The 24,324-nt window shown below is 37.3% G+C and overlaps 1 protein-coding gene and 1 long non-coding RNA gene across 2 annotated transcripts in view; one reads left to right on the top strand and one right to left on the bottom strand.

The window, feature by feature from the left end:
* The window catches only part of SMPD3 (sphingomyelin phosphodiesterase 3), a 63,145-nt gene that overhangs the window by 16,019 nt on the left and 22,802 nt on the right, over nt 1-24,324 (top strand). The window contains exon 2 of the mRNA XM_075161062.1: nt 10,663-12,287. Coding sequence (XP_075017163.1) covers nt 10,950-12,287 — 1,338 coding nt within the window. The 5' untranslated portion in view covers nt 10,663-10,949. The remainder of the gene's footprint in view (nt 1-10,662; nt 12,288-24,324) is intronic.
* The window catches only part of LOC142087173 (uncharacterized), a 34,580-nt gene continuing 30,766 nt past the window's right edge, over nt 20,511-24,324 (bottom strand). Inside the window, exon 5 of the long non-coding RNA XR_012675353.1 lies at nt 20,511-23,020. This is a non-coding gene — a long non-coding RNA (uncharacterized LOC142087173). The remainder of the gene's footprint in view (nt 23,021-24,324) is intronic.

Here is a 24,324-nt window from a genome sequence, read left to right as displayed (position 1 = left end):
AATAAAGTAGCTGCTCATTTTCACTTGTTCATTGTTTTTTCCTTTTAAATTCTTGTCAGATTCTTTTACTGGCTTACGCTATGCTCTGATTTAGTGGTAGAAGTGTTAGAATGTTCCGTATTTAGCATAACTTCTCTTGTTTCTTTTCTAAACATGAACCACTTTGAGTAACAACAACATAATTTTGATATTTCAGGGTGTGTTATGGATTAAGTACCATTTTGTCCACGCTACAAAAATCACATTTCCCTTTATTCTTGTTTTTCCGTAGTGATATAAAATCTTTTGGCTCAGAAATAAGATTCCCTTCTCCCTACCCCCCTCAAATTTTGCATTCACTTTGTTCTACCAAATCCCCCCCCAACTCATGCACAAAAACACAGTGATGTATGTGGAGTAGGAATCTCTGAAACATGGAACCTGAAAGGTTGGAAGCATCCAGACGTGAGGATCTGTTCTGCCAGAGAAAAATCTGGGGAACTCTTAGCCAATTTAGTGAAGAGTGCCAGAAACCTGGTTCTTATCAGGCAGTGTTAGTAGGCTTCAAAGGATGCTTTGTGACTGAACATTGCTTCCTGTGCTCTAACAGTAAGCCGTCCAGAACATACTGAGCATGTTTCCCAGTTTGTCAGGATGTCTTGGGAGGGAAGGAGGAAGGAGGAGCATTTTCTGTATAACCCAATGCTTAATAAAAAGTGAAATAAGTTTTAGGATAAGTGGGAAACATATTGCAGTCCTTCTGTTTTGCATTCTTGTGAGAGTCTAGAAGATTTTTTTTCAAGAATGCTATTTTGGTGGCAAACATTTAAAAAAATGCTGCAGGGTATCTCTACAAATGTGTAAAAGTGGAGTTGTGTAGTTAGATAGTAAGTGGATTCTTGGCATGGGTCTTATTAGCTATTACTTACTGTTCTTCCAGAGATACCCAGTGTAACAGAGTGGCATATTACTCCATTGTAGACAGTGAAGAGTTGAAATAGGTCTGCACCACTGTTCTATGATGTGTTTTGTAGTTGTAACATGGCATGAAGCTTCATAGAAGAAACCTGCACAAAATCTTCTCTCTGCTTTCTTAGGAGTGGTTTTAAGACAAATCACCAAACAGATTTTGTGGTTTTAAATATTTCCTTCACAAGTATTTGAGAGATGAATAGCTTTGTAATATCTGAGCAAAATTCAGCCATGCTTATGTAAAGATGGCAACAACTGTTCTCTTAGACAAATTACAAACTGACTGGATGGGATATTTAAAAAAAACCATATATTGCTAACTGTCTTTTTTTATGTCTTACTCTGTAAGAAAGGAAAGGAAAATATGAGAGGATTGGTGTACTTTAGTCTACTAGTATATTACAGTGAAATGGATTTACAAATGAATAAACAAAATATTTTTGCTTGAATTTGTTACCACATTCGAAAAGTCAAAAGTGTAGAGTGCTCTGGGTTGTTTTTGTTTGGTTTTTTTTTTTTTCCCAAACAGAATTTTAATAGACTTACATTTACATCCTGACAAACATTACATTGAGAAAGGCTGAGTATTTTGTTGCATATATCTCAGAACAATTTAATCTTAAAAAAAATCTTGAGTTTGAATTCCTGCATTTTTGTCAGAGGCACTGATATGGTAACAAGTTTTGGGGGAAAGATTCAGTATTTATGTGTTGAGTATTGAGTAATGCTGATTCTGTTATGATTATCCACCATACAATTAGATCTCTGAATCCTGAGGAAATATGCCTTTGTCAGTAGAGCAGGGAATTATTGTGAGTTAAGGAGTCAGGGTTTCCATGAAAACGTATTTAAGTTACAAATGCTCTGTTTTTCCAATTTTCCATATGTAGAACATGAATAGGTGTACTTTAATTTTCTTTATAGGGGTAGCTGTGTTTTAATTCAGTTGACTTGTATTTTAATTTCCTTTATAAAGTATTTTGAGAATTGTAGGTGAGCTTTTTTATAGAAGAACGGGTATTTATTGGCAGGGATTTGTTTTGGATTTACTGTAGGCTAAGGTAACTTTTCTTTGCCAGGTGTTAAGAACAACTTCAACAGTATAAAAATATCCACTCTGGGGAAAATTGATTACTTTATAATTCTGTCTTATGAGCCATATTGGACAAACCAGAAGCCTGAAGGCTTAACGTGCTGCTTGAGAAAGTACAGCTTTTCATTTTACAGGGAGCCTATGCCCCCTGACAATTTATGGACTAGGCATGTGTGCAGTCAGGCCTCTGTAGGTTTTAGATGGTGAAAGATGAGTAGGAAAAATTTTATCTCCAATTCTGTCTTGGGCACCCAAAGCTAATATTGTTCCATCTCACTAAGATTTGTTAAACAAACCATCTACAAAGATTAGATTTATTTAGCCATTATTGAATTACTCCAGCTCCTGTAAAATACGAGGCTAAAGCACACTAAAAGGTGATTTTGTAAATAGAGCCCATTCCATTTCTATTGTATAAACAGAGCTTAGTGTCACAGATTCATGCATTTGTATGCTGCAGTTGTCTCACTACTGAAGTACACCAAATAAGGTCTCAAAATAGAGTGTGTTTAGCTTTCCAGGTACTGAGTGAGATCACCAAGTGGTCAGATGAATTTTTTTGTCTCAATCTTGCCTGATAGCAAAGCTTTTCTGAAAACTTACAGCTGTATGAAGTATTTGCTGTTATTTTCAGCCATTAGAGGATATGCTGTTGATTCTACTTCTTATCAGTTCCTAAGGCCATAAATATGAATTGATAATTTGGAAATACGTGATTGTGTCTCCTGTACAAGAAGAGACAGTTTCGCTGATTAGGATTTTTTGGTATGAATTCCTGAAGAAGTTACTCAAATGATCACTTAAGTTTATGTTTTAATGTCCTTGCCTATCATACCTGGCATTGGTTGTTATGTTACTTAGTTTGCATAACCATGATATTTTTAGAGGCGTTTGTGGCATTGGCCCCTCTAAAATACAAGAGAAACTGTCAGTCTGCTTCTGTTCCCACTGAAATAAAAATAATTGATGAAAGTTTCTAGAGTCTAGATTTTTAGATGAGTCTTTGTGCCCTACAGTGAAGTAGAACTAAATGCCCTATGAAAAAGTTCCCACATGGCGTGTATCTTGACTAGTCAGGTTGTGTTTACAGGCTGGTATTGGTGCACTCGCATTCAAATAACAGAATGCACAAAGTTTTGGAGGTATATTTTAGAATTTGGAGTTGGATTGGTCAAGTTTTCTGGGTTTGGGTCAGACCTGCTGGGAGCCATTAGTACAGCTGGTGTGTAGCTCGGTGTAGACACAGCAATTGTCTGTTCATTGTTGGGATTGCAATTTATATGTGTAAAGTATAAAATAAATCTCTTCTAGGCTTGAGAGGTATGATGTATCCCTTCTGCATTTATGACTCCAGACATAAGTTTTAAGCAAGTAATATCTGTTGTGTCAGAGTGGAATCAAGGTTGCTTGCAGGAATATAAAAGCTGGTTGTTTTCTGCAATAATTAATTCAGCTTCACTTTTCCATTTTGAAAGAAAGAGAGGACAAAAACTGTCATGTTTTTCATGTTTTTCCACTGGTTATAATTGTTCAGATATATTTTTAATGTGTGTTTCCATACATTAACATAATTGAATTTATATTTTAATATTGAGTTTAAAACTTAATCCAATTTAATTTAGGTAGCAGAAGGTGTGTGGGTGTGGGTTTTGGCCTAGGAATATGATCTGGGACTACCAAATTGAGATGATTTGCTTTTGGAAGTGAGAATCTGTTGCCATGCCACACTTAACTGTAAAGCACAAAGCAAGTTTTACAGTCTGATCAGAAGGAAGTTTTCAGCTCTGTGATAGAAAAAATCCCGTTTGGGATGAGGAGGTATATAGGATAGCATGCCAGCATGAAGCTTAGTTTCTCTGCTAAAGTGACTAAGCAGGAGACCAGCTACAGCCAATCTTTTGTCAAATGAACAGGATTACTACCTCCATTCACTGTGGGCAGGCTGTCCTATAGGTGACAGGAGCTACCTTTCTCACTACCGATCCAACTCCAGTAGAGTGGGCTCAGGTACAGAAGAGCTGATTTGCTCTGAATTGTCAATGGACTTCATAGACCTGTTTCAGGTCCCTTAAGCTACCAAGGCTGTGGTTAATAACAGCACTGTATTTGCTTAAATGCACAGCTTTTACAGAAATTCAGTGAGAGGCATCATTGAGGTTCCAAAGACTCCTTTTGAAAATTTAGCCCAAATGCTCGATACCTCTTTATTTTAGACAGAGATTGCATCATCATAACTCTATTCCTTACTACATAAACCAGAGGCTTGAGCAGGCTCTGTGAAGTTGTGGGGGTGGGTTTTGGTTTTTTGTTGTTGTTGTTTTTTTTCTTTCTGCAGGCACGTACTTAACTGCTGACATCACTGGTATTCAATGAGACTTGTAAATTCACACTTAATTTTTTTTTTGTACAGGTTAGTTCAATTAAGCTGGACATCTTGTTTATAATGGCTTCTTGCCTGATGGCAGCCTATGGACATAAAAGAGACAAGCTGCAGAATACCTAGGCAATGTTTGATTACTTTCTTTAGAATGAAGGAAGAAAGTTTAGGGAGAAACTGGTAAATGAAAATCGCAATGGCGAGTCTGCAAAAATACTTTCCTCCTTCCCTTCTCCTTCTGACAAATCCTTAGTTTGAATGGGTACTGCTTTTATTCATCAGTATCAGCAATATACCTAATTGAACTTCTCATATCATAGTGGATCCACATTTTTACTAAGTTTTTACCAAGATTTTCATAAGTTGTAAGTTGTTATTGACTTAAGTGGAAGTTCAGGTGGGCCAATAAGTGCTGCTTAAATTCCCTTACCCTACATCTTGAACTGCCTCATGGAATGAGTCCTATACAGGATGACAGGATTTCAGTTAAAACATCAGGCTGTCAAGTGATCACAAGGGAACAAGAAAGCATCTCCATTAGAGCCACTGACACCATGAGATGGCTGCATCTCTGTAATTACAGTCATGTAATCAAGCACAGAAAACAGTTCACGTGTATTTTGCCTTTTGGAGTAGGTTTTTTTCCAGAAGGGTAGTTAGTTCTTGAACTAACTAGTCTCTAATTAAAAGCATGTATAAGAATAATCAGGGGAAAGAGACTGAATGAAGAAAGAGAGAATTTATGAAGTGTGTGGGAGCAAAACCAGATGAGACCATGGAGGAAAGCAGAGATTAAGTTGTGGTTTGTCTAATAAGCAAAGATGAGAGTCTGAGTGGGAATTCTCTCAGTTCTCTCAGATCTTCATTTCGCCTAATTTTTGCTGTTTTGCATGGTGTAGTGGTAGCATTGTTGTAAGCTGTATTTCTTTGCTTCAAATTACAATGACAATAATGAAATAAAGCTAACAAAAAGTCAACACAGTCTAAATAAACTGCTTTTCTAGAATCCAATTTTAGATACATACTGCTACGACTTTCATTGAAGACCAAGCGATTGTCAGGATTCAAGAAAAAACTAGTTATAATGAATTTATGTGAATTATTATGTGAAGTTACCCATAGAGTAACTTTCCAAATCAGTCACTTCAGCAGTTTTATGCTGTTCTTAAAAAATAACTGTTCTTGCAGTGATTTATATGTATTTTAAAAATAGAGTTGAGATGTTAATAGCAAATTTGAAGAAATTTGAGTTGCCTGAATTTGAAAGTATATTTTAGTTTTCGAAGAAAAAGGAAGTTAAAACTTTCCTGGCCATTTCCAGACTGTCTGCGTAACCTTATTATTGCAACATTTGTTGTTTTTCTTCTGTTTCTCTATCATTTATTGACTTGTATTGTCCTTTATTTAGTTTGCAAGCTATGTTGGAGCTAGGAACATCTCTTTTGATCTATGATGTCTCTAGCATACTTCTGGGCATAATTATAATCATAAAAATCTTTGAAACCTTTCCACCTGATGTCTTGTTATCACTAAAGTTGAGATGTTCTGTACTGGCACCATAAAAAAAAAATTAAATAAAGTCTTTTTTTAGCCTTCAAACACTTAAAAAATAATAAAAACAACTAAACAAGACTGCAGTTTACGTCTTTGCAGCATACAAAAATATCTGTTTCATTGCAATATCTTAAATTCTCCCTAATCTCTCAAACCCCTATGAATAAAGCATTGGATTACCAAGTAATACCCTTCATCACAAGGAATTAGGCACTTTAGCTTTAGGCTCCATCTAAACCGTTGCATTAGGAGAGATGTTATTGACGTCATGTTTTCCAAGTCAGAGTTGACTCACGTGGTGCCTTCCCTCACCCTTTAAGATCTTGCTGAGATAAAATGTGTCTCTCATGACTCTCTTAATTCTTTCTTTTTGGGTGGCTTTGAGGCACTAGCATGCATATGGTTTTGTAGCTAAGAGACAAGAGTAGGAAACTTAGTTCCTGTTCATGTGCGTGCCAGTGAGTCTGTAACAGAGCTTTGGCAAATTGTGTCATTTCCTTCATCTATAAGATTAATAAATTAGAATAATATTTTACTTGCAAGAAGAGTGTTTTTAATTAGGACCTTGATGTGCCGATGTCTGTCTGCAATATGCAGAAATTTAAAGGACATCCAGCTCGTGATTCCCTCCTCCCTTTTCTCCAGCTATCATATTTTAAAACTTGCTGTGGTACTATAGTTTTTGTACTTACGATTCATTATTTGTGAGAATTCTATTAGAATTCATAGAATAAAATGGATGGAATGCGTGTCTCAACTCAAATCCCTATTGCCTCCCCACTTCAGCTGGCTAGCAATGAGGAATGCAGCTGGCACCTGGTCAAAAACTGTCCAGCAAATTCCCGATTTTCGAAGGTACTATCCCTGTTTAAGGCAGAGGAAGCGTAGGAGTCACCAATGTGGCCTTGAACCATCATTCAGTCCTTAGTGTTTACACTAGGTAAATGTTTTTAAAACAGACTTCAATCTGAACCAATTTGCTTTATGACACTTTCTGACACTTGCTGTGTAGTTTTATCCTGTGAAAGGATTTCTGATTGCATTCATTTTTTTTCCTTTTTAACTAATACACATGATAGTATGTGTATCTACAGTAAGCGTGAATTCCTTAGATTTAGTATGTCCCCATAATCTGGATAATTGCTTTTGTGAAGCCACTTTAGTTGAGCATTTTATGGTTTGCTGGACAGCTGTTTATCTTGTAGATTATTGATGCTGCAGTCCATAACAGAACCGGTATGAGTTATGTTGGATTGATTTTTTTACTTCATCACATCATCGAGCAGGTGTTGACTACTCTATTTACAAAATTGTCACTTGATATCACATTTCCCTAGGAGTTATAACGCCCTGTCATCATATACTTAAGAAAATACTTATCTATAGAAGACCTAATTAGACAAATTATTATGGGTCCATTGTGGTTCTGCATTTTTTCTGGTGTGTTATTTTAAAATAGTAAAAGTCAGATTGACCTTATAGTCTGGAACACAACTGCAGCTTTCACCAGAAAGGTCATTAGCCTGAAAGTTGGAATATAAGGTTTGCAGTCCGTCCCCACTTCGCATACCCCAGACAACTGGGTTCTATTTACCCTTGGCACTGTTGTAAACAAGAACCTTTCTGGTCCGCTGAGTGATTATGTAAATAGACAGGGCTTTTATAAGCATTTTAAGCATCCAGTAGAACAGAATAACTTCTTTACAGTTTTTTATTGTCTAATGGTAATTACATAATTGGACAGGTTTTAAGTTATTTTTCTCTATCCGATATGTAGATGCCAGAGTCTCTTTTTAGCATTCTTACTAAAGAGTCCTAAAAATCATTCAGGAAAACAAATCTGCTAGGCTTCCCCCTATTATCAACATCCCAAAATGCCTTTGGCACTGAGTAAATGCCAAGCATTTGTTATTTGGCACTTGACTAGTCACTCATTTATTTAAACTCAAACATGGTGCATAAGATTGTGAAAGTTATGCTAAGCTAATAATTAAACACACAAAAAAAACCCCTCCCTTGATCCAACCTTTCCAATTTCCATCTAAATAGTACCATCAGGGCTAAAATATACAGGACCGTATATCCCATTAGACGTAATTGACTGACTGGTGTTGGCAAAATGTGCAGTTGGTTGTGAGCAATGGCAGGGTTGTTATTCTTACACTTGGAAGGCCAGGTGTGTGTTGCTGCAGTAAAACAGCTCTTTTTCTTCTCTCTCTCCTTGTGCCCCTTCCCCGCCCCCCCCCTTTTATATTTAGTCAGGTTTTGGCCATCTTTTCCAGATATCAGTCGATGCATATTTATTAAGCATCGTTTCTGTCTTGAAGATTCTACATAAGATCTCTAAGATACAGCTTTCCTTGCACGCACAGGACACAGTAGTTTTCTGTTGTGGTACTACCATCCTTTTTAATGCATGTGCTTACTGACTCTTCTTTCTCCATAGTATTTGGGTACCAACTGCTTGATTTCGCTTTTGAAGGTCTGTATAATCTTGTCCTCACCCAACCTGATTTTTCTCATTCTATTTTAGAATTTGATTCCTATCTCCAGTCAGTTTTTGTTAGGAGCCCTTGACACCATCTTACTAGATTTTTCAGACTAACACTTACTTGCTTGCCCCAGGGTTGCCTTTCACTTCTGGGAAGAAATATCTGCAAAACTATTTCATCTTCATCTGTTCCTTTATTAAAATTCTTCTTTGCCATGGTGCCTACCAAAAATGTATGGCTGCAGATCTGACATGCTATGACTATTCTTAGTCCTGCTGATGGGGAATCTAGACTGAGGGAAGAATCTTCTTATCATTAATAAACAAAAAATATGTGTGGTAAAAAGAGAGCTAGTTAAGCCATGTATTTTAACACCTTACTTACCGCTTCTGACCTGTACAGTATACTCTATGTCGGCAGTCTAGTATTGCATGTGTACCACTATTGAAAATACGCTGACAGTAGGAACATAAATCAGTTGCAAGGGCTTGGTTTGAAGAAGCAGAAATCTAAAAGGTGAGAGAAAATTGAAGAATTGCATTTTTATTCTGATTCTAAGGCGGCATTGCTTTGTAAAACTGTATTTCTCTCTTCTGTGTCCCATATCATTGTTTTATTTGCTATTAAATAGAAACAGAAATGCCCTTCTGTCTCTGGGTGCCCTGCAGAATGTTTAAAATACACATCAAACTACTATTTCCTTAATTTTGGCTCCCTGAGAGCCCCAAATTTTAATTGAAGTTATGCCAATAAATATTCATATGTAATTTTCATCTCTCCAAGATGTCAAAAACAAAGATGGGTTTTGAAGCATGGTCCAGTATACATCCTCTCTTTTGCTTATTTGGTGAATGGTTTTTATCCAGTGCTGCTTAATATTATTTACATTCTAGGTTTGAAACATTATAAATGAGAATTCTGCCTTCATCTGTCATCTAGCTTTACTGGGTAACGTCACAGTTTCAGTTTATGGAGAGTGACATTGCATTCATTGGTGATACCGTTCTCAAGGTTAAAGTTTGATTAATTTTTTTTTAAAATAATTTACATTTCATATTATCAAAAATTGTGTTAAAACCTCAACTTACTACAAGTTGTTAAAATGACTTAAATTACTTTTTAAAAGTATGTAAGCTGTATGTATACTGCCAAGTTTTTTTATAAAATCAGGCCCCTAATGATTTGATGTCTTTGTTTAATCATGACATTTGCTAAATATCTCAGGTCAGAATTGCTCAACTGCTAAGACAACTTTTGAAAGACATCATCTGTCTTCAGAGGAGAGACGTGAAACTGTTTTTCTTATTTGATATATTCAATTAGTATTGTTTCCTTCAAAGCTGAAAATTGGAATTTAAAAACAATGATGTTAATTATGATTAATTTATATTTTGCTGAAGTATTCACTGTATGTAAGAAACCTTTAATAGGAAATCATATCAGGAGTTTTTGTGGGCTGTAGCTGAATGAAATTGAATTGCAACTTGAAATAAATAATGAGTATTAAATACCTAAATATTAAAGCGAAGTAGTTTGACTTACTATTTTTAATAAACTGAAAATTAAAAATTTGAAACCATATTCAACCATATGAAGAATATTTTCATTAATTTAAATCAACCCATTTTGTTTTAAAGTGCAGCAAAGCAAATAATGTTTTACAGCAAATAAATGTTTTCTGCTCTTAAATACAAGGTGCCTTTGCCATTGTACGTCGATCACATCACTTTTTTTTTTTTAAGGACTTTGGCAATTCAAGCAAATTTAACTTCAGTGATAAAATACTAGATGTAATAGTCTTTTAGATCAGCCTAGAGATAACTGCTGAACACCATTTGCAAGGTTCTGAAAACAGCTAATATAACTAAATATAAATATTAGTGTGAATGGATTATAAAATAAAAGAAACTCCAGACTATATTTCTTAATGTAAGGCCTAAAATTCATAATAGAAATGTGTTTCATGACATTAGTCATGTGCATTAAATAGTCAATGTACTGATTTCATTTGCAGAAATACCAGTCCTTTGTTGTTGGAGTTGCCCTAGATCCATAGGCTTTAACAGACTATCAATAATGCTAAATTAAACAAAATAAGGGACATAATTTAGACTGTAAGACAAAATTCGTATGAGAAAATCTGCTTCAAACTTTTAATAACTGTTACATATGTTTTGTGTCTTTTGTTTTTACAGATTTCCTTTTTGCCTCCGGAGTGTTTCGTTATGGCAGCCTCCAGTGAACAATGACATCCTTTGAGAAATATAGATGCCAAAAAGCCAGACGGAAACAGTGGCCTTGTTTCATTTTTACTCCAACACAGTGAAATGGTGCTCTTAAAGTTTTGTTATTGACTCTCACTGGAAAAAAACAAACTCCTGACTGGACCTTTTTTCCCCAGCCCTCTCTCAGTGTTCTTATGGATGCGTGACACAGTGACATCATGTAGTAGGCCCTGAAGTGTTGTCATAATTAAGTTGCAATGGTTTTATACACTTCCCCATTTCCCAACAGCTTTCTGTCAGTTCTGCATTCTTTTTCCTGGGGCCTGATTTTCCCATGTTACTGGTTAGCAGATAGGCTTGTGGCCTCTTTTGTTCCAACCACCTATGAAAAACGTCAAAGAGCAGATGATCCATGCTATTTTCATGCACTCTGCATCATTATTACCACTCCCATCTACTTGGCACTGTTGGTAGCCTCTCTTCCTTTTGCTCTGATTGGCTTCTTGTTGTGGTCCCCGCTCCAGTCAGCCAGAAGGCCATATATCTACTCCAGACTAGAAGACAAAAACCATGCCAATGGAGCCACACTGCTCACGGAATGGAAGGCTGCAGGGAATGGGAAAAGCTTCTGCTTTGGCAGTGCCAATGTTTGTCTGCTGCCAGATTCTCTGGCAAGATTTAATAATGTTTTCAATACACAGGCTAGGGCTAAAGAGATTGGCCGGAGGATCCGAAATGGGGCAAGCAGACCACAGATCAAAATATATATAGATTCTCCTACCAACACATCCATCAGTGCAGCAAGTTTTAGCAGCTTGGTCTCCCCCCAGGGTGGAGATAACACTAATCGTACTGTTAATGCTGGCATCAAAAGGACAACATCAATGGAGTATAAAGGAGACAATTCTGGCTCAAACAACAGTGAGGATAGTAGAGAAGATAAAGCTGGAGCTGGAGAGCCAAATGAGGGAGAAGAAAACACTTGCATTGTCCGCATAAATGGAGAGGATAATGGCCACATGTCAGACACAGAAACAGATACCGTCAATGGCCAGGCTCATGCCAGTGGCCCAGCAGAGCCCTCACTGGAAGGTGACGCAGAGATCTCAAAAACACCTAACCACAAACAGAAGGAAGGAGATTCTGGGAGTTTAGACAGCTACTCTGCCTCACGAGAGTCCTTAGTTAAAGTTCGCGTTGGAGATGGTACAGTGGACCAAAGCACTGTCAACAACAAGCTCCTCTACAAAGCCTCAATCATGAAGAAGACTTCAGTGCGGAAAAAGAAACATACAGATGAGACCTTTGATCATGAGATTTCTGCTTTCTTCCCTGCTAACTTGGACTTTCTGTGTTTGCAGGAAGTGTTTGACAAAAGAGCTGCAGAGAAATTGAAAGAGCAGCTTCATCACTATTTTGAATACATTGTCTATGATGTTGGGGTCTACAGTTGCCATGGCTGCTGTAGCTTTAAGTTTGTGAACAGTGGTCTACTTTTTGCCAGCCGCTATCCTGTTATGGATGCTGCCTATCACTGTTACCCCAATGGAAGAGGAACAGACTCCTTGGCTTCCAAGGGAGCCTTGTTTCTCAAGGTAAGAGCCTTTTTGAAGCCATAAATATTGACTCTATATACATGACAAGTTATAAAGTTATGTTATTTTCTCTCGGACATTTCTGTTAGAGTTCATAGAGGCAATACTCAGATCTAGATTACCTGATATAACCTATATATAGGTTTTGTGGCCTAGATACTGTGTTAAAGTGATGGATGTGCATGAAATGATGAGGGACTTTCGGAGGTAGAACTTGAGTATAATTTCAAGTGTCAAAATTTGAAGTAGTTTTCATGTAAATTTAGTTTCTTTTTTACAGAAATCTCTTTAATAAAATGCACAAATTCTAAGCTTCATAACATGAGTATAGTGCAATGGGCATTACTGTTGGAAACCAGCTTACGCATGTTGTGTGTTTATGTGGGAATCAAAAGTCTAAATGCCAGTAGAATAAAACTGAAAGAATTGCAATGAAATGTATGGCTATCCCTCTCTCTTAGTTGCAAAAGAATTGTTAAGGAGAGATACAAAGAAGAGTAAACAAAAAAAAATGCCTGGGACACTGGGGAGCACAGTGGTTTTTCACTTTACTAACACAGTTTACTTAAATTAACTAATGGTAGTGAGAACAGGAAGCCTGGGCTTAAACTTCTGTAAATCATGAAAAGCAGAAATAAAAGTCTGCATGCGATGATTTGCTTTTCCAAGACTAGTGGCTGTTCATGCTTAATTCTAGGGAGAATCTGGCCGTGCTCTTCGTAAACTGGAAAGCAAGCTCTTCTAATTTGTGACTAATCAAGAACCAAAACTCTGTGCAGAGATCTAAATCTGTAGACCCAAACATAGACAGATCTGAAAATCTCCTAGGATACTGGATTTCAGATTTTGTGATTTTGTCACAGTTTGGAATGGGTTTCACTAACTAAAAACTGACCTTTTTTCCTAATGTTAGCAAAATACATTAGGTGCTCAAATTATATGTACTTTCTAGTGCATATGCTCACAAGTCCTCAACAAAAGCCATTAATAGCCATTAAGAATATGGACTGTTAATAAGGATCAGTGTGGTTTTTTGTACCCACTGTTTGTAATTAGTAAATAAAGCAAAAACTTTCGGTATCGTGGCTTGCATAAAAAAGCAAATATTAGAATTTGCAGTATGATAGTAGTCCAGTATTTCATATACATTTGACATAAACAAAAGCCTATCCATGTTTCCAAAAACTGGGTCTAAGCTTTCTATACTGTACTCTCATGTGTTTATAAACAGCTAAAGTTTATTTTTTTCATCATAAAGTGCTGCATGCAAAAAGTGAACATACATGTTGTGCAGTATAAATATTACCAGGGTCACAAAGACTACCCTTCAACATAGGCGTATATTGGGGATTAAGAGATTAAAACCAATCTGCTTTCAACTGCCCATTGCTGAGTCATTGATTTGCTACCCTGCTAGGCAGGCCGCAATGTCTCCATTTCTCTTGCAGAAAATTAAGCCTCTTTTCAAAATTCCACTGGGATGATGAACTTAATTATGGATTCGAGTTGTTAAATAATGGCACAGTCAAGCAGGGAATAGGGACCAATTATTACGAAGATTCAAAGACGACTACATTCTTTTAAATATGACAATTCTGGCCCAGCTCAGAGACCATTTTTCCTCATGTCTGTGTCATTCTGACATACTGTACTTTATATTTAAAATATTTTTCATTCCGAGTTAAGTCTACCCTGATATGAAATGACTTTCTGTCGAAATTGTACATTAAGTGATCATTGGTCATTTCTTTCTTTGACAAAAAAAAGTAGGAATGATCTATTTAATTTTAGCTTTGAAACAAAGTAGGTTTGAAGGTTTGTTTTTCTTGATGTAGTGCTTAATCAGCAGCTGAGTGTGTCTGGACTGCAGAGACAAAAGGTACAGTAAGTAAAAGCCTGGTTTGTTTTTGAAGTCAGTGGGAATCAATCCATTAACTTCAGAAGTCTTGAGGTCTTACACTGGGATAGCAGCAAGGTAGCAAAGCGTATAGTAACTGTGGTTGGAAGGTGTCATTCTAGGCAGTACTCTGCCATTCAGAATGGACAGCTTATATCGCTGCTTTTAGATACTTCTTTTACTGGCTCTTACAATATTTTGTATGTATATAATGCAATCCAGTCCTACATTAGAGTTTATCTCAGTGTGGTTTCAAAGATAGTAAGATAGCCATGCAGAACAAGTCTCCTAATTGCTTTCCATTCAGTAGTGGGGTGGAGTTAAGTGTCTCAGTTCTACGCAAACTCTGTTTTTAAGTTCCTGACTCCTGTGGAAAGCATGGTGCTCCCATTTCTGAAGTAGAATTGACATCAATTGAGTTTTGTTTTGGAAGTATTCTTATGAAGACTGTTCATAAAAAAAAAAAGAGAAGTTGTGAAAAGCGAGTGAGGGGAGAAGACTTGCATATTTTGAAAATATGGATAAAATCACTTAATGAATCAACTTGTTGGGAGGACGAAGCTGTTATTCAAACCTTTCTGAACCTCAGGAAAGACCCAACATCCAAATTCAGAAGAATGTTCAGAGAAAGAAACTGGCTCATTTAATGAGTATGGTTTGTCTCCTTACTACAAGTATAACTGTTAAGGAGATAAATTAAAGGTCTCAGAACTAAACGTTTAATGAAAGTTTAATTATTTTGAACAAAAAGGCAAAACTGTTTTGGTGAAGTTGTGTTACAAAGCAGATGCCTACTGCCAAGGTACAAGTGTTTCACACATTTTTTCCTGTCAGAATAGATTCTGTTTCCAGTGAAGAGGAAATGATTTTCCATTGCCCCCCCTCTTCCCTGCACTGCCTTCACCACCTAGACTGTAAAGTTCAAGTGGAGATTTGGAAGGATTTGAGAGATTTGCTTAGTCATACAGAATTATTTTACCTGAGAGACTTACACAGCTCAAGGGTTATTATTAGTAGCTATAATAACAATCAACTCTTACATACTGCTTTTCATTCACATGTTGCAGAGTGTATAATAAAGAAAGGTCAATATCTGCTTAATAGAAGGAGAAACTAAAGTGCAGGAAGGTAAAGTGATTTGATTGTGGCTTAACACCTGGGGTGTCGCAACCAAGGAAAGAAGTTGGAAGTAAATCACAGAGGCTTTTAACACTGTTTCATGCTACTGACTTCATGCTACCCAACAGCTATCTGGAGACCTGTGCAAAGGAATTTTGCTAGCCTTGGTCTGTTTTCTTCCTAAAGATGTCCGCCACAAAAGGTGCTGCTGCTGGCATTTTCCTGACAGAGATCACAGACTGGTTTTTCCATCTGTACAGGCTGATGCTTTCCATGTCAGGATGAAGGCATGAGGATGACATAGTTGTGAGTAGCTATTGTGTAAAGCCCATTTTCTGCATAACTAGAGGACTAATTTACATTCAGCACTTTGATCTCTTCAAACTCCAGCAGTGTTTCTGTCTCCAATCTGAGGGTCTCATTGGGACGTAAGAGGGACACAGTCACAGAAAAAATAACATATAAGAAGGGGGGAAATGTCACTTGCATCTAAGTGACAGTTTCATGTCTGAAGTGTTAAACCACTGTTCCTAGTTGCTGCTAAAGACTCAGAGGAGAAGTTAGTAATATATAAATCAGCCAATCCATTTTCATACTTTGACAGTCTGTGCCCTTGGGAGACTCTGCCGTGACTCTCTGTTCTAGCATTGCATTTCACATTAATTTAAAACGCCTAAGAAAAGAACCTTTGAGTCTGCTTTGTAGGTTTTGTAACTCCAATTGTCTCTTAGTGCTGCTCTTCTACAGTAGAGGAGGGAAGTGGGACTGACACAGATGCTATCCTGTGCTGGTGATTCTGACTAAAAAGTCAGCTTGTATATATCTGTGTAAAACATGATGCAGATTGCAGTGTTCTCAGTTACTCTGCAGCTATTGGTTTGACACATACATAATTTTCACAGCGGTTTTGATGAATTTAAAGGGAGTTCTAAAATATATGTCCCTTTCAGAAATTGGATGATGATTTTGGAGTCAAATCAAGTTTAAAAGGTATCAATGGGTGCTGAGCAGATACTGTGTAATGCATCACCTGGTTGTAATTTACTCAGAGGTTTTAAAATGTCAACATTCATCTTTAGATAGAGGGATTAGCACGTAGCCTTAGTTACACTGTCTCTCAGGGATGCTGTGTACGTTTTAGACAGTAGTGTAATAAAACCAGAAAACATCCTTAACTTGAGCTGATGAGTTACTGAATTGGAGAGCTTATCCATATTTTTCCAGATATCAATCTAATAAAAACTGTCACTTCTGCTGACAGATTTTGCCTCTCTCTTACCCTTAAATTGTAACGTAAATCTAAGCCCTACAAGACATATAAATGCATACTTGGGGTAGGGAGGTGAATGACAGAGGTGTTATTCTCAAAATGACTATTAGCGCAAGAGAGGTTTTGGAGTGGTTTTCCTCCCACTGAGACTGGGAGATATGGGAAGATATGTTCCATAGAAGGCTATTCTTGCTACTGTTCTTAGAAGGAAATTATTCTGTTTTTTGGCATCTGTCAAGAGAGAGAATTTTAGCAAAAATAAGAATTCTTGCTTAAAACACAGTATGTGAACATGGAGCAAAAGCAAAACTGCAGTCTGATGTGGGTAGTTTGAACAGCTAATAGTATTCTAACAAAATCAAAAGGAATCAAAAGGAAAAAATGTCTTGTGGTTTTTGCTAAATTTCTGAAAAAACTTGTGTTTAATTAATATTAATTCCTAAGCTTATTAACAGATTTACTTTTCAAATTCTCTGAAAATTAATGCCGTTCTCAGGAAGTACAGTAATTGTGCAGACAACATGTCATTATTCATTGCTTAAAGGAAACCTAGCAACCTTTGCTTTATGTGCAAAGCTAAACTTGTTTTCAAAAGAGCTGATATGGTGGCAACAGATGGCAGAAGGAGCAGTAGCTCTGATTGCAAAACTGCTTTGAAGCACAGTTTTTACTATTTGCTACTCTCGAGGTGCCTGCTTTGTATGATAAAATGAGGGTTCCCTGAATTAACCTTTTTGATATTACTGATATAGATACACTCTGCTTGGGTAATTTAAGCTGTCTTTACTGTCCCATGCCAACTTGTGTGTGTTGTGGCCGAGAGTGAAGGGGCAACGTCTGCTACGCAGTTGCACACCATGCTGAGGGGAAGATTTTTTACCTAAGGATTACACAGAAAAGGGAAGGGCTGTTTTCTGACCCCAGTCAAAGATCATCTAGAGATTTCAGTGGTTAGACTTTCTTGTCCTTGATCAGTTGTCCAGTATCTCCAGTTATCCCAAGATGTATGAAAGAAACGTCTAGTGCTGTTCATGAACTTGTTTAGGTGACTCTAAAGCTGAGCCATTTAAGTCAGGAGGGTAACCTAAACATTTTCCACATGTTCAGTTTCTGCTATAAAATGTTAATGCAGGAGTTGGATAGAGTCCAATAAACTGCCTGAGACCTTTTTAAAAAAAGACCCTACCATGGCACTGTACCATGTTCCTTCACTTCGATATAATTAGTGTTATTAATCACAGTCTTTTTATCCTTCATTAATGGGGACAAATCAAAACTGTTGTGCAGAATGAAACACAGGTTTGAGAGAATGCGAGTTGTGGGCTTCATCCTCTTCAGAAGAGGAAGAGCCATTCATTCATGGCACCAATTTACAGCCACTTTCCCACACATACAAGCTTAATGAAGCTTTGCCAAATAACTAATTCTCTGAGTTCATGGAACAGTAATTGTCGTCACGTGGTAGGTGGGGAAAAATAGGATTCTGAAATAATCAAGTGCAAATGTGGCTAGAACGAATTGCAGAGCACCAAACAGAATTTTGAGCTGACCTCTATAACTTTTTAAACTTAATTTATTTAGTATGCTTAAATAATATATTTATAATAAAAAATTAGTAATGTAACTAACGCGTCGTCTTTGGAAGCTGCTACATATCCCTGAAGGCAAAAGGCAGAGCTTAAAAATAAGACAGATCTTTTTACACTATGTCTAAGCTAACCAAAAAACTACTACAAAGAACACAAAGTACAGAAATAAAATTCATCTTTCTTGGAAATTACCGCTAATCTAAGTCACCTCTGTGGGACAGGAATGTTTGAATTGTGAATGTGAGTAGTTGCAAGTTTTCCTTGGCATCTTCTCTTAACAGTAACAGGAACAAGGACTTGGGCACACAGTGTGGCTGGCCATTCCAGTTAGTTTCTTGGTGCTAACCCTCCCGTTTGTCTTGGAAAATTGCTGAAATGGAAAAAAATGTCCAGGAGGGGTTGAAACAATTTGGGAAATTACAGAAAAGTTGTACTGGAAAGAAAGAGAAACGCTGTTTTCCATTTCTTTCTTTTCTCTTCCTCACTCTATTGTTTGCTCGTTATAATTACGTAGGATGTCTATAATGATATTCCCACAGTATTTGAAATAGGGAGGTGCAGGGTACTGTTACCAGCATGTCTCAGAGCATCAAACCCCGGAGGTCTGAACCACGCATGTGTGTGGAGATACCGCTACTTGTGCGTATACAGTTGCTTTATCTGCAGTAACTCAATTGAATCTCATGCTCTTGTGTTTTTAATGGAGCTTCCCTTGAACTTAAACAATATTGACTACACATGGTAAGATGAGTATTTCTGTGGGAGTAAGTCACTGTCACATCTACTGTGAAGTCTGTTTCTGTGTCCTGCTCTTACTCTCTCTCTGGGGTTTTCTATTCCGAAGATAAACAGTAACTCAAGGCCCCTGCTTAGATGATGTTCTTTGCAAATGCAGTGTTCATGCTTTTGTTTTTAAGGAGAGAGGTTTTTTTCCACAGAGCATGCAGGTGTGCTTTTCAGCCTGGCTAGTTTTTCTTCTTAATATGAACATCATTAGCTTGGTTCTCATCATGACTGTAAATTTGTTTGCCGTAGAGCTGTGTACTTTGGAGACACACCCTCTTCAAAACTAAGGTGGGAATCAGTACTACAGTTCACATTTATTCCAGTGTTAAAACTGACGCCTTCAATGGTCAGCTAAGCTGATGAAATGAATGGTTTTGCTCATTTACAGGCCAAGACGTGATTAAACTATAACGGCTGAAGCTAGAGCTCTTCTGTGTAGCATCCCATCTCCCTGAAGGATCCTTAATGTTGCATTCAGATTATTTACCTTTCCCAGCTTTGGGTTTATTGGCTGCATGTAAATTGTGGGGTGATAAACTCTGTGGAGCTTTTTGCAGGAGTACACCGAAATTTTAGCTTTCTTCTGGTTTGCACACCTGGATTTGCTTCCCATGAAGGAAGAGGGTACACAGTTAAGAAACTGTCTACTTTATTTAGGATTTTTTTGAATGGCTACCTCCTGGCAGCGTGAAGCTTCTAGAAAATGTCACTAAAGGTTAAGTTCCTCTCATAACAAACCTTTTGTTTTTGTCTACACACTATTGGCCAGTGTTTGAGAATCTAGTTTGATTCTTTAATCAAGTGAGATTTCTCATGTATAACACAGCCCAAATTTTTAAGCATTAAAGAGTATTTTCTTCCAAGTAGCTGATGATTTATTAACACAGCAATGACATGTTTTTAAGCTGGTATTGAAATACCCCTGGTACTTAGGTAGCATTTCCCTGTCTTTTCTTTAAGTATCTGTTGATGCTTTTCTTGATATCCAGATGTGATAGAACTGTTTTGCACTGCTGGACAGATGCGTGTAAATATAAACTGTTAAAGACAAGATATTTGTCATGTTTGCAGCTTTGTATACTTACTATACTGGAGTATGGTAAACATGAGATGTGCAAGATTTTCCAGTTAGCTCAGAAAATTCCCATGATAGCAAGTAATGTGATTGAATTAAAGTTATTTCCTTCACTGTAGCTCTAAAATTTCAACTGTTGCTACTCATCACATTTTTTTTCTTATCAACAAGAATCTTTCTGCTTCGCCTTGTTGGCTTGATTTCTTTCATGAGCACTGTTTATTACCTGATACCGGTCTAATTGGAGGACAAACTACTCCTTAGTCCATATAGGACAAGTTTTTGGTACACAATTATAGGAATATACGCAGTTTTGCATAGTACAGCACAGTATCAGCACGGTCTCTCCAACAGATTGTACTAATGTGCTATGGAGTAGAGATGAAATCTTTTAATAAAAAATACTTGATGTCAAGTACTTTTGTGTATTTCAGAATCAGTCCTCTGACTGAAAATAAAAATTCAGAGCTGTCAGTTTTGCACTTATTTATTTAATTTACAGGCCAGAGACAAATGTAAATATGTAGCAGTACAAACTGGCATTTTGAAATCCAAACACCACCTTAGTAGGCTTTCCCCTTTACGGAAAAAAGCCTCTTTCTCATCTGTAATGAGCTTTTTATGCCCCCCCACCCCAACAGCTACGAAAATGTAATGTTCAGTGGTGTAACAGGGATCAGAATCCACTCCTAGCTTCCAAATGTTTGACTAGTTTGGTTACTTTTGCAAATGTACTGAGAATTAGAATATATTTTGCATATTTCAGCATAATATTGAAAAATATTAATTTGTTTCTGTCAAAATTATATAATTGGGACACTTTATTAAACCATGAATATGCTCTCTCAGTTTTAATCTTACCTCTAGGTAACATCAGAGTTTAATAGGATATGACATACGTTTTTCTCCTGTAATAATTATACTATTTTAAAACATTGGGAACTTATAAACATATTTAGATATTACCTTCCTATAAATTTCCATAGACATAGAAGAGTGGTCCATGAAACAACTAAGACTATACAATGATTTTTAGAGAGCAGTGTCTGAAGTAGTTCCCTATAGAAGGGTAATTCAATGAATGTATTATTGTATTATTGATATAGAGCTACTAATGTAGAACAGTTGAGGTGAACTTACGTCGGGCTTATGGTGAAGGAGCCACTCTGGCTTACTTTCTCACATATATTTTCTTTGAAAATGTGAATTTAGAAATTTCTTCTGTATTAAGCAGCAAAAATTATGTTATATTTGTGAAGAGCTGACTTGGTTTGTGGAAGTGGAACCCTTCTGCCAAGATCCACATTGCAGGCTGAAATGAACGCTCAGTGTTGTCTTGCTGCAGGACTGCCACGTAGCTGCTCAGGCCGAGTCACCACAATATAATATACCCTTGAAAATGGAACAGTTTAAAAGTAGCTACAGTATTTGGCCACACAAAGGAATGTTTTTATGCAGAATTATAGGGCTTGTAATATTCCAGAGGTCAAGTAGTTTTCCTGTCTGCACATCCCATAGTCCTCGTCCCTCTGTGAAATACCAAATTAGACTGAATAATCAGATTTTCCTTACTATTTTATTTCAAACCATATTTAATATACTAGTGCTTATACTGTAGCTGGGAATTGACTAGGAGGCTGCAAGGATATTTATTTTCTCTCCTAGTAGTTGTCACAAATATTTGCCTCCCTTATGATTGTATTAAAAATGACTCTGGTTGGAAGTTTACATCAAATCTGCCACTCACAAAAAACCAACCCCCAGAGTCAAAAAAGTTGGAGGAAATGTGAAATCTGGGAGACGAGCTGCGTTGGATGTACTTGCATGCTGGCACTTTCCAAGGAAATTCTAATTATGTTAATATCTTCAGCTCTGGCTTTTGAGGGTTTGTTTTGTTTTGTTTTGTGTTTTGTTTTGTTTTGTTTTTTTAATTAGCAGAGTGTTTATGAAAGCCCCCTTCCTTTTCTCCTCAGGGGTGTGTGTAAAAGAGCCGTTGTTCCTAGCAAGTGCAGAGCCCTGGGGCACTGTCCCCCTGTGGTGGTAACCCCGAGGGGCGTTTGTTGCGCTCACCCACCTGCGCATAGCGGCTTTCTTCTAGGCCATTTCTTGTCATTCTTTGAGAGCGAAAGATCCCAAGTCCATTTCAGTATAGATCTGTGCACACAGGGACACTGTATATTACATATTTATTTATGATTAATGAAAATGAGTGTGACCCTGTGCAAGAATTGGTTGATAAGTACGAGGCCTTGTCAGGCACTCCATTAAGGCTGCACAGGAAATTCTAAAGCCAATTTGAATTGACTTCTTTTTCTCAACTGACTATAATTTATGTTTGGATGTTCAGCTTTTAGACTTAAATCTTTAATGCTTTTTGGATAGAGACACTGAAAATGATTCCATCTGCTTTAGTCAGTAAGAGGATTTATAAGCAGCACATTCTTGCTATAAGGCAGAAAACTTTACGTGCAGTATTTTCTTTTCAGTGTGGTTACAGCAGATGGCATTGAAAGATGTACGACATGCACACTTTTTCTCTGCAGCAGGAGACACTGCAAATTTGTAAACTAGTAGAGACTTTACAATATATAGTTTTCAGTATTGAAGAGAAAATCTGATTTTGAGTTACTAAGTTTGGAAAATATAATTCATACACCTGCCTGCCCTAGATAGTAGAGGATATAAACTAATGGTTCCCCACTTTTCTGTTGGAATGGCATATGTGGCATAAAAAACTGGAGAGAACGCTCCTTTTAATTCACCTGTGACATTGTGATATATTCAGACCAAAACAGCCTGAGGGAGGAAGAAAGAGGTCTGCGTAGCAAAGCTTCTGCAGTAGTCACTAAAAGCCATCCAGCAGATCGGCATATCCTTTGAGACTGTGCTACAATCTTGTGAGTTGAGGAGAATCTTCTGGCTTAGGAGTAGATCCACCAGTGATTGCATGCATTTTCCTTGTCTTCCTCTGCCTTCACCCTCCTTGAAGCAGGTTAACTGTATGGAAACAGCAATAAGAACACCATCAATATCCATTTGGAAAACTGTCTAAAAGAGGATTGAACAGACCAAGGACAGAATAATGCAAGTTGTTTATTACATACTCTTCTAGCTGGCACAAAAACTGGAAGTTAACAAGGCATTGTTGAGTACAAATGACTTCTAAATTCACTTGCTGCAAAGCTGACTTTCCAGTTACAAAATGAATCAGATAGATAGTTCTTGGATAGCTGAAAAACAAGAAAACCAGCCAAGCTGACAAAATTGTGTCTGTATGAAATGGAGCTCTGCTTGTTATTCAGAGGTGTCAGATGAAATTTCAGCCTAGCCTTGTGAAGGAGAAACCATGTGTGGTTTTGTTTTCTGAGCTCTGGGTACAAATCTCCTCTGTGGGCATTTTCTTTAGTCCATGCAGTGTTGCCACGTTAATTGTCAACAGGAAAACCATACGCTCAAACTAGTTTCTTGCCTCAATCCAAATCTTGATCCTCAAATCACTGGGAATTTTGATTTGCAGCTGTATAAGTCCTGAACTGTCAAAACCTTCAACAGAGTTGATAACCTAACCCAGAACTTGATTCTAGTTTGCTTCTGTGTCCACCAGCGAATATATTTTTAAAAGATTGTAGCATATGATATAGATGAGGAATTATACTACATTTCAGCTTTCCTGGAAGCCCTGCCTCTTCTGTGTGTAAGAGCAGGGGCACACGTTGTGTTTTCATCTGTTTGACAGACATGGGGGCTGCTCTGTGAGCTGAAAAGTGTAAACACTTTGCTGAGACATAGCAAAAATCCCCAACGCTTTTGTACAAGAATGTAAAAAATCCATTAAAATCCAAAACTTGCTGTGGAATAGAGAAAACATGGTCAAATCAATATTTATTTCATGTTTCATCCTTTTCCCCAGACTCCCTTGGCGTTTTTGCCTTCTGCATTCTACTCTTACACCGATACCAAGAATTAGACTGCTGATAATACTAGTATTATATGGCACTTCAGTGGTGGGCCTGAATCTTGCGTGCGAACAAGAGCTGGGATGCAAAAGGGTGGCAATGCAACTAGGAAAGAGAACCAACGGGATGGCGAAGAGCAGGAGAAAGTCAAATTTTTGCGTGTGTTGCAGATCAAAATCGAAGCGTTGAAGTAGTGGTGATCAGGAAGGAGTCAGTGTGTTAGCAGCAAGTGGGACCCCAGTAAGCCGGTGTTTTTTTATATATGTGTGTGTGTGTTTTCAAAATGGAACTCGATGGAAAAAGGCCAATACAGTGTACAAAGGCTGCACAGCCGGGGTTGGAAGC

This window comes from Calonectris borealis, chromosome 12 (assembly GCF_964195595.1).
Source record: "Calonectris borealis chromosome 12, bCalBor7.hap1.2, whole genome shotgun sequence".
Taxonomy (NCBI): Eukaryota; Metazoa; Chordata; class Aves; order Procellariiformes; family Procellariidae; genus Calonectris; species Calonectris borealis.
The sequence above is the reverse complement of the archived record's forward strand: the minus strand, read 5'-3'. Positions and strand labels throughout refer to the sequence as shown.